Here is a 14,406-nt window from a genome sequence, read left to right on the forward strand (position 1 = left end):
ACTCTTCGCATGAGGTGGCCAAAGTACTGGAGTTTCAGCTTTAGCATCATTCCTTCCAAAGAAATCCCAGGGCTGATCTCCTTCAGAATGGACTGGTTGGATCTCCTTGCAGTCCAAGGGACTCTCAAGAGTCCATACATAGTAGACAGTAGAAAGACATTTAAGTCATAAAATTTGAGTGCTTAGAGGAACTTTGGATATCTCATTTGACTAGTGCTGAAAAATTATTATACTATATTTCAAAGTGACAGACTATAACCTCCCCTCTGCAATAGTTTAAAAAAAAATGTCACTGCTCAATGCCTATCAGCTGGGAACTGAATCTCTCATCTCTCACCCATATTTAAGTGACATTCCTTGAAAATGAGATGTCTATTGTGCCAGCACTTAGGTAGTCACTGACAAAGGCCAACTAACATCATTTGCCTAAACTGCTTTGTCTAAATCCTTGCTTCGTGCCTCACATGAATGCTTTCTGATGGATGTAAACACATCATACAAAGATCTTCACACTTTGAGCCTGTTCCTACATGTCTATCCCTTTGCCTCCACCCCAGACCTCCCCTTCTCCAATCTCCCAGTCATTTTCCTCCCAACGTGATGAACAGCCTGCAGAGGCCATTCATCATTGCCATTGAGTCCATGAATATTCTAACTTCAGAACACTTCTTTCTACATAAACTGGATGGTCAAGTGCACCACCCAAAGCTCTGCTCATTAAAAGGTTTTCTCTCATCACTGTCATTCAAGGCCAAGGCCAACCCAAGTGAGGCTGTAGCGCAACCATCACCCACCCATATACCAAGCTGTTTTATCCTTAAACCAAGCTCATGCTTTCTCCTCCTCTTTCAGCTGATCTTTAGTCCCACAGGTGTGAGCCGAGATAGGAGTACAGGGTAACCATAATGAGTGATATGGAAGTCTGCACTATCTCTTCATGCACTTGTTTGTGCTCTTATTCATGCTTAGTTCGAGATGTACCATTTCATCTTATGTAGAACTACTGCTGAGGCTTCCCTGGTGACTCAGTCGGTATAGAATCCACCTGCAATGTGGGAGACCTGGGTTCAATCCCTGGGTTTGGAAGAGCTGCTGGAGGACAGCATGGCAACCCACTCCAGTATTCTTGCCTAGAGAATCTCATGGACAGAGGAGCCTGGCGGGCTACAGTCCACGGGGTTGCAAAGAGCTGGACGTAACTGAGAAACTAAGCACGGCACAGCAGCAGAACTACTGCTGATGCTGACCAACTCTATGACTTGAGGATCCTAGAGAACCCAACTGGTGATGGATAGCTCAGGAAGCATCATCATTTAGTGCCTCATGGCCAAGAGTCCCATTTCAGTACATTAGGAGCTGTTTTTCAAAAGATGTGTAATTCCTGCTATAGGTAGCATAACTTTGCTCCAAAGTCCCAGGAGTCTGCATTGTGATCTTCCTATTGGAGTGTGCTTCACATTGCATCTTTTCTCATCACTGATACCTGGAGTACCAGTCTGCCAGAATGTATGGCCCAAACGTGCACCACGAGTTGAAACTGCCACCAGGAGAAGATTGCAAGATATGACCTCTGCAGTTATACAGATCTGCATTATCAGCAAGTCCCCAGGCTTGGTTTAACATTTTGTTGTCATCAACTTGAAATTACTAAAAATATTTTTTTTGAACTTGTGTTTTGTCAGTGAAGTCCCATGGGACAATGGAAGATGTGCATAAACAGTGGAGATAAACCAGGATTGGGGGTAGAGCAGGCAGTAGCCAAGCACCAAGAAATTGTCATACCCTGTCTCCAGGCAGGCCAGAGAGCCTCAGGGCCCACAGGTGAACAGGCAGAGACCAGAGCCCAGGCTGGTGGCAGCAACAGTGGAGAGAACAGTGGAAAAGCAGCAGCCAGCAGCAGGAGGAAAGGAAGATTTTCTACTTAAAACTGATACTGAGACCTACTGTAAGGGTAGAGCTTGCCCATCTGTTCCCCAACGATGTTTGCCAGATCTCTTGAGGTCCAGGACAGGAACTGCCAGCTTTCAGGCAACATACTTTGTCAATAAATCACTATAAAATAAAAGCACACATGTGGATATTGAAATGAAGCATATCAGAAAATTATTAGACTTCTTCAAAGAGTTTAGAGTCTCTGGTTTAGAAAACTTCTACAATGTGGCAAATCAAATATCCACGAGCTTAGAGAGAAATTAAATTTAAAGATCATTGCATGGAGACTTCCCTGGTGATGCAAGAATCTGCCTGCCAGTGCAGGGGACACAGGTCCCTGAAATCCTTGGTCGGGGAAGATTCCACATGTCATTGAACAACTGAGCCACAACTGCTGAAGTTCACGTGCCTAGAGCCCGTGTTCCACAAGAGAGGCCACTGCAATGAGAAGATGAGAAGACAGCATACCATAAACAGAAGCCCATTCACCACAACTAGAGTAGCCCCTGCTTGCTGCAACTAGGGAAAGCCCACATGCAGCAACAAAGACCCATAACAGCCAAAAATAGTTAATTAATTTATTTTTTAAAAAGATCATTGCACTGGGTGGAAAAGAACACTATTTTCATATGTAGCTCTGGATAAATTAGTTATTAATGATGAAAACAACTTAAAATTTTACTTTTTTCTTATAATTGAAGGTATAGTGGTAAAATGCATATACAGGCACTTATATAAAAACTTGAAGCCACCTGAGGTTTCTTGTATACCCTTCACAAGTCATAGGAAATGTCAGAGGAAATATTACAATGTAACTATTACACCAGTTATAACTTTACAATTGCAAAATTATAAAAATGTATGACTTACATTTAAAATTAAATTCATATCTAAATAAAACTGATCTGTAGAAATAATTGTTTTTATAAAAATTATTCCACAGTCATTAGCTCTACCTGTGCTAAAATTTGTGTTTTGAAATAATCTGTCAGAAATTTATACCACTGTTATACACTCTATAGAGTACCCTTAAAAGCTCCAGTATCGGTTATATTAGAAGAAATACCCTCCTTAAAATTAAAAATTATCAAAAATTATTTGCAATTCAGGCATTTGCTCAGAGCCACTGAGATTGCTTTTAGTTATATCAATTGAAAAATGACATTGTTAAAAATACACATTTTGAAGGCCTATGAAATGAATTTGTAGGGAAGCAAGCCAGAAAAATTATATCATCAATCAAGATATCACATTAATAAATTATTATTTATTGTATTATATAAATTATAACACCAAAAAAATGTTTGCCGTTTGTAAGATTAGTGCTATTTATTCATATATCACTATAACCCCTACTGTATTTTGTAAGCAATTCAATATTTCTTAATGAAAATCTTTGTATCTTATCATCCTCAGTGGCACTTTTTTCCTGTTATTTTAACAAAAAGCCCCACAGATTGTGTTAGCAGCCGTGTCTGCTACAGAGTGCTTTTCTGCTCCAGCGTGTATGCTCCAGCCACTCAGTCATGTCCGACTCTTTGTGACCCCATGGATGGAAGACTGCCAGGCTCCTCTGTCCATGGGATTTTCCAGGCAAGAATACTGGAGTGGGTTGCCATTTCCTACTCCAGGGGATCTTCCTGACCAGGGATTGAACCCACGTCTCTTGCATCTCCTGCATCTGTAGGTGGATTCTTTACTGCTGTGCCACCTGGGAAGCCCTATCTGCTCCAGCCTCTACCCAAATCTGGTATCCTTTCCTGTCACCCTGCATACGGGCTAGAGTAATACTCCTAGATAGAATGGGTTGTGTATGAATACCAAAAGGCCTACCAAGCAATGTGCCTTCCCTCCTTTTTTTTTTTCAGCAAGAAGTGGAAGAAGCAGTGATTTGTTTTTACTTTGGAGGCAATGTCCTGACACAACCCTGGACCCTTAAGATCCTTTACTGAGTGCCGAGTCCCTGAATTTTCATAGAGTCTCTCTCCTATCCTCAAGAGCTGTGTCACATGAAAGATTCCAGCCTGTTATCTGCCTCTTGTTCATCTTACCTGATCAGCATGATATCATCAATGTAATGGATGGATAGATGTTCCACAGGCTGCCCAAATCTGTTTAAACTCTATTATGACATATGGTTATAATAGGTGTTTTAATACCCTGATGGGCTAATTTATTCATCTTGTCATTTATTATCTCTTTTTACTAACTGATTTTTCTTTTGGTTATGGGTCACATTCTCCTTTTGAGGGGCCCTGTGTAGTAGTTATTTTTTATTGGATCTAGGCCATTGTAAATTTTATATTTTGTGTCTAGATTTTGTAGCCTTCCCTTAAAGAGTATGGGGCCTTGTGTTGGCATGCAAGTTGTTTCTTGCAGATCAGATTGGTATTTTGAGACTTGTATTCTAACTTCCTTATTGTAGGCATACAGTACTTTTTCATTCATGATAGTTTAGCTCTGTTACAAAAGTGTAACCTTTCTGTGTTCTCCACTGAATGCTCCTTGTGATCAAGAAAGACTTTCCCTTCTGGATGGTTGGATCGCAAACATTTCCAACTCCTCTCAGAATTATTACATCTCCCTGGTCATTCATTGCCTTAGGTTGTACTGCCTTCACCCAAGGCATGCACATCTTAGTGTTCAACAAAGTCTCACAAGGATATCTTTGCAGATTTATATATCTTTGCACCTACATACGGAGAAGGCAATGGCACCCCACTCCAGTACTCTTGCCTGGAAAATCCCATGAATGGAGGAGCCTGGTGGGCTGCAGTCCATGGGGTCACTAAGAGTCAGACACGACTGAGCGACTTCCCTTTCACTTTTCACTTTCATGCATTGGAGAAGGAAATGGCAACCCACTCCAGTGTTCTTGCCTGGAGAATCCCAGGGACAGGGGAGCCTGGTGGGCTGCCGTCTATGGGATTGCTAAGAGTCGGACACGACTGAAGCAACTTAGCAGCAGCAGCAGCAGCACCTACATAGCTTCCTCCTCTTTGGAACGTTGCCCCAAATTCTAGCTATTTCAGCCCCCCTCAACTGAACCTTTCTCCTTTCAATTCAACTTTATTCTACATGTTATCCCTATTCTGGCTCCCTGGTTCAGAATGTGCCTCCCCATTGAAAACTGGGGCAATTGTTTATTTTCCTTCACACATAGATTACAATCTTGCACTGACTCTTGTCCATTGTGTGAAAATATACATTTTGTCCTGTTTTCTACTTGTTCAGAGCAGGAGGGTTAATCTGGCCCTGTTTCTCTTTCATGGCCAGAGGCTAGAATTTTGAGGTTATTAAAAGTGAAACAGGTTATGATAAAAGATGGTGTTGTACCTAAAAAATTTTATGGTAATTTTTCAGTAGCTGGATTTTATACATTTTGGTTTAAACTCTTGGGGAAAATGACAAAATGAATAAGTATAACTTTTTTATCAAAATAATTTATGAAAAATTAATTAAAGTGATAGAAAAATGCTTTCTTAAAAGTGGTAAGTCATGGGACTTCCTAGTGGTCCAGTGGTTAAGAAACTGCCTTCCAGGGCTTCCCTGGTGGCTCAGTAGTAAAGAATCTACCTGCTAATGCGAAAGACATGGGTTCTATCCCTGGTTCAGGAAGATTCCCACATGCCACCGTGCAACTGAGCCCATGTGCCACAGGTATTAAGCCTGTGCTTTAGAGCCTGGGAATCACAACTACTGAGCCACTGAGCTGCAGCTACTGAGGCCCACACACCCTAAAGCCTGTGCTCAGCAAAAAGAGAAGTCACTGCAATGAAAAGCCACCACACAGCAACTAGAAAGTAGCCCCCAACTCACCACAACTAGAGAAAAGCCCACGTGGCAACGAAGACCCAGCACAGCCAATAAATAAATAAGTAAATAAAGTTATTTAAAAAAAAAGAAACTTCTACCCTCCAATGCAGGGGACAAGGGTTGAATACCTGTTGGGGGATCTAGGAACCCACTTGCCGTGGGGCAATGAAGCCTATGTGCCACAACTAAGAGCTAACAGCAAAAATAAATAAATAATTTTGTTTTTTAAAGTGGTAAGTCAAGTTCATAACCAGACACCAAATAACATTACATATTCTGTTCAGGATGTGACAAATACTGATCAGTTGTCAATTATTGTGCACTACTCTTCTAATAGACTTCCCTGGTGGCTCAGACGGTAAAGCGTCTGTCTACAATGCGGGAGACCCGGGTTCGATCCCTGGGTTGGGAAGATCCCCTGGAGAAGGAAATGGCAATCCATTCTAGGACTATTGCCTGGAAAATCCCATGGACAGAGGAGCTTGGTAGGCTACAGTCCATGGGGTTGCTTCTAATAGGAAACCCTGTTAATAATTTTTAATTTTTTTAGCCAACTGAAAACATTTATGAAACTTCAAAGTGGGACAAGATTTGGGCTATTTTAACATGCAATTGAGCAACATTTACAATCAGTCATATGTCAGCACAGCTATTACCACGATTAAGCCAAAAGGCTGCAGGCTCTTTAAATACAACTTTACAGAATAGGAGCCATGCAAAACTCATTAGCTTATTTTTGTGAAAGGAAAGGCTGCCTTCAAAGTACTTGACATTGTTAACTACTTCAATAATGTGAAACAGCTGTGTATTTTATTTTCAGGTTCAACTACTATATGGAATATTTTAAACACATATACCATTGGGAATTTTTCTTTGAAGAGTCTAAGTATAGTAAAAGGTCTGTGATTTACAAAGGTTTTCAACCCTTACAACATAAGACTCAACGAAAATGGACTCTAAAGTGTATTTGCAATGATAAAAGACAAACCAGAATACCCAGGACATGTAATAACATTATTCAACCCATTGGTAAAACTCAATTTTAATTGCAATTTTAGAAAGATATTTTGGAATGCTTCAATGAAACAACTGATAAATTATAGACTCCTGATGTGGATGTATGTAATAGTAGGTACCTTCTTTCATCATCCTTAGATTTAAAGCATTGAGATAAAATTGAGATTAAAAATTAATGAATATGAAATCAAAGTGATAAAGATGAGTGAGAAAATCAAGTGAAATTATTTTGACACTGAGAAGTGAGTAGTGATAATTTGTTTTCAGATCGTAACAAAGACAGTAACTCATTAAGAGGAAGAGACAAACTGCAAATAAATAGGCTCTTGAATCATTTGATAATCAATTGGTAAGGAGAAGTGAATCATATAAATTCATTTTAAAATATTTAAATTTTTTTCTGATTTGACCTCAAACTAATATCAATGAAGATGATCTAAACTCAAAATAGGTGATTACAATGAGTGCACTGATCACTAAATTAGTGCTGTCAATTCAAAGAATATCTAAGATTAGTAACTGTGCAAGAAAATTTGAAATGCTCATGTAAAATATTTGATGGAACTTCTGAAATTTCATACACACATACACACACGCACACAAACAACGAACTACGAAGATGAAAAGATTTTGTCTGAGGTATTAATGAAAAACAAATACTGATAACCATGCTAGAGAAAAAATAAATTATCTTTGTATTATCTCTATAGAAAATATTACAAACCGTTGTCATATGAAGAGTCACTTAAAGACTCCATAAAAATTGGGGGGAAAGCTTGGAGAGAAATGTCTGACAGTTAACTAATAAAATATTTCATTATTTAAAATTTTTGCACTATTCATAATATTTTTCAACTTTTAGTAATTTATAATATTACAATTTCTTTTCTCAGTCTGGTGTTAGTTGCTCAGTTGTGTCTGACTCTTTGTGACCCCACGAGGGGACACACTGTAGGCCGCCAGCCTCTGTCCATGGGATTCTCCAGGCAAGATTACTGAAGTGGATTGCCATTCCCTTCTCCAGAGGATCTTCCCAACCCAGGGATCAAACCTGGGGCTCCTATATTGCAGGCAGATTCTTTATTGTCTGAGCGACAGGGAAGTCCCTTTATTTATTTTCTCAGTCTAAATACTAACTTTTGTATTTATAATTGCTATTCTTTTGCTTAAGGAGCCCCCCAAATTGTATATAAGCTTCAGGTCATATAAAATCTGTTTTTGCCTCTGTCATCATCATCTTCTCCATCTAACTGATTTACCTTTATGCATTCTTGTCCTCTTCTAGTCTGTACACCATACCACAGCCAAAAGGATCTTATAAAAATGTATGTATGACTATTTTTCTCCTCTACTCTTCCAGTGATTTCCCATTAGCCTTAGGCTAAAGACCAAAATCTTTAACATAGGGTCTGGACCCTGCCTACCTCTCCCTCTCCTCTCTGCCTCAGCTGCAACCATGCTGGCTTCTTTAAGTTATTTGAATACACATCCTTAGAGCCTTTGCACATGCTGAAGTCCATGTCTAGGAGACTTTCTCTGTGTGCATGTGTGTGTGTGTGTGTGTGTGTGTGTGTGTGCACCCTCACTCATTCGAGTCCGACTCTTTGAAACACCATGGACTGTAGCCCACAAGGCTCCTCTGTCCATGGAATTTTTCAGGCAAGAATACTGGACCAGGTTGCCATTTCCTCCTCCAGGGGATCTTCCCAATCCAGGGATCAAATAACATTTCTTTTGCCTCCTGCATTGGCAGCCAGATTCTTTACCACTACCACCACTACCTGGGAAGCCTAGGAGGCATTCTACCACCAACTATTCTATTAACATATTACCTTCTTTAAACTTCAGACTGTCATTCAAAGTTACTTCCTCAGGATATCTTAGATCAGTAAAACTCCATTCAAAAAATTAAGATCACGGCATATGCTCCCATCATTTCATGGCAAATAGGTGGGGAAACAATAGAAACAGTGACAGACTTTATTTTGGGGGGGCTCCAAAATCACTGCAGACGGTGACTGCAGACATGAAATAAAAAGATGCTTGCTCCTTGGAAGAAAAGCTATGACCAACCTAGACAGAGTATTAAAAAGCAGAGATATTACTTTGCTAACAAAGGTCCGTCTAGTCAAAGCTATGGTTTTTCCAGTAGTCATGTATGGATGTGAGAGTTGGACAATAAAGCAAGCTGAGTGCCAAAGAATTGATGCTTTTGAACTGTGGTCTTGGAGAAGACTCTTGAAAGTCCCTTGGACTAGAAGGAGATCAAACCAGTCAATCCTAAAGGAAATCAGTCCTGAATATTCATTGGAAGGACTAATGCTCAAGCTGAAGCTCCAATACTTTGGCCACCTGATGTGAAGAACTGATTCATATGAAAAGACCCTGATGCTGGAAAAGACTGAAGGCAGGAGGTGAAGGGGACGACAGAGGATGAGATGGTTGGATGGCATCACCGACTCAATGGACATGAGTGTGAGCAAGCTCCTGGAGTTGGTGACGGACAGGGAAGCCTGGTGTGCTGCAGTCCATGGGGCTGCAGAGTCAGACACGACTGAGTGACAACTGAACTGAACTACCCCCTTAAATGCTCATCACATTCTACTTTTCCTTCATAGCATGTGTCCCTATTTGCAATTATATACTTTTAAGATTGTTACACTGTGTTTCTCTCCTGTATGTGCATGCTCAGTCATATCCAACTCATCATGACCCTATGGACTGTAGCCCTACAGACTCCTCTGTCCGTGGGATTTTCCTAGTAAGAATACTGCAGTGAGTTGCCATTTCCTTCTCCAGGGGATCTTCCCGACCCAGGGATCAAATCCGAGTCTCCCGTGTCTCCTGCCTTAGCAAGGTGGATTCTTTACCACTGAACCACCTGGCAAGCCCCAAATTTCTCTGCCACTAAATTGCAAATTCCATGAAAGAGGGAGTGTGTCTTCAGCATGAGCCTAACATTTGGAACAAAGCTCGTGTCTAATTATACAATCTCTGGCCTCAAATAATTTACAATCTAGTTTCAAAACAAAAACAGTGATAAAATTTTACAATTTGGAGCATTGGTGCAGATAGATTATTTTTATTTGCGCAGAAAGTCTTACTGGAAGCCTTGAAATCTGAATACATAAGGGTTAGTTTTTCCATCAGGGTGCAAATTAGCCAAGCTTGAGGCTGTAACACACCACACTGGCCATCTGGGGAGTAATCTGACCAGATTCCCAACACAATTCTCTCTTGCAGTGGAAATCTACTGCATTCTCTTTTTTCACAGCACTTTAAAAAAACTTTTTTGGAGTATGCTGCTGCTGCTGCTAAGTCGCTTCAGTCATGTCTGACTCTGTGCGACCCCATAGACGGCGGCCCACCAGGCTCCCCCGTCCCTGGGATTCTCCAGGCAAGAACACTGGAGTGGGTTGCCATTTCCTCCTCCAGTGCATGAAAGTGAAAAGTGAAAGTGAAGTTGCTCAGTCGTGTCCGACTGATTTAAAATGTTGTGTTAGTTTCTGCTATACAGCAAAGTGAATCAGTTATGCATATGTTAAATCCACTCTTTTTTAGATTCTTTTGCCATATAGGTCATTACAGAGTATTGAGTAAGAGTTTCCTATATTATATGGTAGGTCCTTCCTAGTTATCTGTTTTATATATTCTACTTCATTTTTAAAAGATTCTCTTGTCTTCTGTACTTTTTAAAAATAGTAATAAAATAAAGGACATTACCTTTCGCATAAGCCTGATTGTATGTATGACATTCCTAAGCACTTCCATAATTATTTTTACCTTATACTACCACAGAGCTTCCACAAGTTTGAAGACTTCCAGTCAGAGGGCTCAGCTTAGAAAAAATACACTTTATCTGTTAGGAAACAGAAGCGACAGCCTGCTATTCTCAGTTGATAATAAGGCTTGTTCACCTTGCCAGGGATATTTCTTTTGCTATTGTTATATTCACTAGTTTGTTTTCTTTTTTAGATTCCACATATAAATGATACCACACAGTATCTGTCTTTCTCAGTATGACTTATCTCACTAAACATATACCCTCCAAGGCCACAGATAGTTCTGTTTCCTAGACTTGGGCAGAGTAGTAGCTGTTCTAGAGCTATCACAGAACTATCTGGAGTCTTAGGTTCATAGAATTTCCCCCCAAAGTTTACTTAATATTTGGTTGGGTAACCATAAAGCAGTGTATTGATTTTTGCTTAATTACACAGCCTCCAACTTCATCTAAGAGGTCTTTCATAAACTCACCAATTGAATGTTAGAGTAAATATTCCAAAATCCATCAAGGGATATTTAGGCTGCCAAAATATCCTGAAACTGTTGGTTTGAAATCACGGTATCAGCTGAGGAATAGTATAGTCAGGTTTACAGTTAAAATGAGTTGCAGGAAATATTAAAAGCAATTTTACATATAAGAGCTTTCAATAAGCGTTTGTTGACCCAAGGATTCAAGTTCAGCTTCTTCAGCGTTACTGGGTTGGAGCATAGACTTGGATTACCGTGATACTGAATGGTTTGCCTTGGAAACGAACAGAGATTTTTCTGTCGTTTTTGAGATTGCAACCAAGTACTGCATTTCGGACTCTTTTGTTGACCATGATGGCTACTCCCATTTCTTCTAAGGGATTCCTGCCCACAGTAGTAGATATAATGGTTATCTGAGTTAAATTCACCCATTCCAGTCCATCTTAGTTCACTGATTCCTAGAATGTTGATGTTTACTCTTGTCATCTCCTGTTTGACCAATTCCAATTTGCCTTGATTTATGGACCTAACATTCCAGGTTCCTATGCAATATTGCTCTTTACAGCATCGAACCCTGCTTCCATCACCAGTCCCATTCACAACTGGGTGTTGTTTTTGCTTTGGCTCCATCTCTTCATTCTTTCTGGAGTTATTTCTCCACTGATCTCCAGTAGCATATTGGGCACCTACCAATCTGGGGAGTTCATCTTTCAGTCTATCTTTTTGCCTTTTCATACTGTTCATGGGGTTCTTAAGGCAAGAATACTGAAGTGGTTTGCCATTCCCTCCTCCAGTGGACTACATTCTGTCAGACCTCTCCACCATGACCCAGCCATCTTGGGTGGCCCCAGACAGCATGGCTTAGTTTCATTAAGTTAGACAAGGCTGTGGTCTGTGTAAGAAGGGGACGACAGAGGATGAGATGGTTGGATGGCATCATCGACTCGATGGACATGGGTTTGGGTGGACTCCCGGAGTTGGTAATGAACAGGGAGGCCTGGCGTGCTGCGGTTCGTGGGGTCGCAAAGAGTCTGACACGACTGAGCGACTGAACTGAACTGCACTGACTCAGGGATTAAATACAGTAAGACCCAGACTTTGCCCACCAGCTTCCACTACCTGGGAGGCATATACCTCCTTTTTCTTAGTTCAGTCGCTCAGTCGTGTCCAACTCTTTGCGACCCCATGGACTGCAGCACACCAGGCTTCCCTGTCTATCACCAACTCCAAGAGCTTGCTCCCACTCACCCAGTCAGTGATGCCATCCAACCCTCTCACCCTCTGTCATCTCCTTCTCCTCCCTCCTTCAATCTTTCCCAACATCAGGGTCTTTTCAAATGAGTCAGTTCTTCGCATCAGGTGGCCAAAGTATTGGAGTTTCAGCTTCAACATCAGTCCTTCCAGTGAATATTCTGGACTGATTTCCTTTTGGATGGACTGGTTGGATCTCCTTGCAGTCCAAGGGATTCTCAAGAGTCTTCTCCAACACCACAGTTAAAAGCATCAATTCTTTGGCACTCAGCTTTCTTTTTAGTCCAACTCTCACATCCATACATGACCAATGGAAAAACCATAGTTTTGACTAGACAGACCTTTGTTGGCAAAGTAATTTCTCTGCTTTTTAATACGCTGTCTAGATTGGTCACAGCTTTTCTTCCAAGTAGCAAGCATTTTTTAATTTCATGGCTGCAGTCACCGTCTGCAGTTATTTTGGAGCCCCCCAAATAAAGTCTGTCACTGTTTCCATTGTTTCCCCATCTGTTTGCCATGAAGTGACTGGACCAGATGCCGTAATTGCTTCCTATTGACTGATTCCCTCCTCCTTTTATCCGATCTTTCCCCCATTTTCATCCCTGCGCAAAGCACTCCGAAACAGGTCCTACCAGAACCCAACTTCTGCCCGAGTTGGGAGCAAGGGCGGGTCCGCCGGGCGGCAGCCTCCCCCCCGCTTCCAGGCCACTTCCCGCTTTCCCTACCGGCTGCTCCAGCCCAGCTCCCTTTCCGTCTGAAGCCCCGCCCCGTCACCCGTCACGTGACCGCACGGCGTGCTCCGCCTCCTGCCCTCGATTCACGTGATCCCGCCCGGGAGAAAACGCCTGACCTGAGCCCCTGCCCCCTACTGTACACCCTTATCTTCCAGTTGCTCGTCAGTCATCTGCAGATCTCTCCACTCCGCCCGGGGTACCCCCGGAGCCCTGTCCGCCATGCGGCTCCTGTCTCTGGCCCCAGATAGGCCCCGGCGAGGCGGCCCTCGCCACCTGACCTCCGGGAGCCCCGCGCTACCGCCGCCGCCGCCGCCGCCGCTGCTGCTGCTGCTGCTGCTGCTAGGTGGTTGCCTGGGGGTCTCCGGGGCGGCGAAGAGCTCTCGGAGGCCCAATGTGGTGCTGCTTCTTGCTGATGACCAGGACGAAGTGCTTGGTGGCATGGTAACTCTTCTTTTTATTTCTGCCCCGCCCCTCCATCTCCCGGGCTGACTCTTGGGTTTTTGGCCCTTTTTCCCCACCCAAACTCCTTCACCTAGCTACCTCCACCCCGAGCTGATTTGCTTTCGCCGCGCCAGGCCCATACGCAGGCTTATAGAGGTGAAGGACTCTATTTCCTTTCGTGTCGGTTCTGGGTCCACACACATGCATGCACCACACAGAGCTTCTAGTCTGGACCGTATCGCTGAGGAGTTTGCTTCATGTCTCAAGACAAACATGTGGACGTCAGTTAGGGATGGGGTGAACCAATAAGTAGCAGATGATGGCTAAGAGTACACAAGCCTTGATTGTCTTTTGGGCTAGAGGACAAAACCAGCCCCCTCTGTGAGGGACCTAAGCCACTTATGCATTTGACCCTGTACGATGTCTGTGCCTAATATTTATAAAAGAAGTGCTGACGTGAACTGTTCTGGTAGGTAGGTTGTCGAACTCCTCAGGGAATGCATTGCCTTACAAGAATCAGGAAGATTCAATTAGCCTAATTGAGCACCTGGCTGATGCATTAAATACTGCCAGCACTCCGTTTTGTATCAGATGGATGTTCTTCCGAGACTTCATTCTTTGCCAGGGTGAATTTTACTTCTGTATCTTCGCGTTCTCTTATTTGTGACCTTCAAGAGCATCTACTCAACTAACCCCCTACCTCCGGGAGGCCCAGAAAGTGGCTTGCCTCAGGCACATGAGTGGTTGTGGCAGTACAGACAAATCTTGACTAGTGCTCTGATCCTGGGAATGGCATTCCCCTTAATCTTTTTAAAAACAAGTTCTTTATTGCTTTCTTCTTTTCAGTTCTCTTTTTGCTTTGAAACACTTGAGGCGCGAGGTTCCTAAGTTTTACTGTGTGGGAACACTCTAGCTCAGTGTCCTTCAGACTGCTGATTTCAACCCATAAGTGAGTTACGAAATC

The 14,406-nt window shown here is 42.3% G+C and overlaps 2 protein-coding genes across 3 annotated transcripts in view; one reads left to right on the forward strand and one right to left on the reverse strand.

The window, feature by feature from the left end:
* TBC1D30 (TBC1 domain family member 30) overlaps positions 1-12,984 on the reverse strand; it is a 104,233-nt gene extending 91,249 nt beyond the window's left edge. Inside the window, exons 1-2 of one of the 2 annotated variants that reach the window (XM_070788575.1) lie at positions 12,900-12,984; positions 1,945-2,370 (exon numbers count right to left, since the gene is read on the reverse strand). In XM_070788575.1, the coding sequence (XP_070644676.1) occupies positions 1,945-2,035 (91 nt within the window). In that variant the 5' untranslated portion in view covers positions 2,036-2,370; positions 12,900-12,984. Of the gene's footprint in view, positions 1-1,944; positions 2,371-11,019 lie in introns of both variants that reach the window. The other variant, XM_070788574.1, reaches the window with a different exon arrangement.
* Positions 12,985-13,069: 85 nt separating this feature from the next.
* GNS (glucosamine (N-acetyl)-6-sulfatase) overlaps positions 13,070-14,406 on the forward strand; it is a 49,725-nt gene continuing 48,388 nt past the window's right edge. The window contains exon 1 of the mRNA XM_019960881.2: positions 13,070-13,442. Within this exon, the coding sequence (XP_019816440.2) occupies positions 13,221-13,442 (222 nt within the window). The 5' untranslated portion in view covers positions 13,070-13,220. The remainder of the gene's footprint in view (positions 13,443-14,406) is intronic.

The sequence above is a fragment of the Bos indicus genome, chromosome 5, assembly GCF_029378745.1.
Source record: "Bos indicus isolate NIAB-ARS_2022 breed Sahiwal x Tharparkar chromosome 5, NIAB-ARS_B.indTharparkar_mat_pri_1.0, whole genome shotgun sequence".
NCBI lineage: Eukaryota > Metazoa > Chordata > Mammalia > Artiodactyla > Bovidae > Bos > Bos indicus.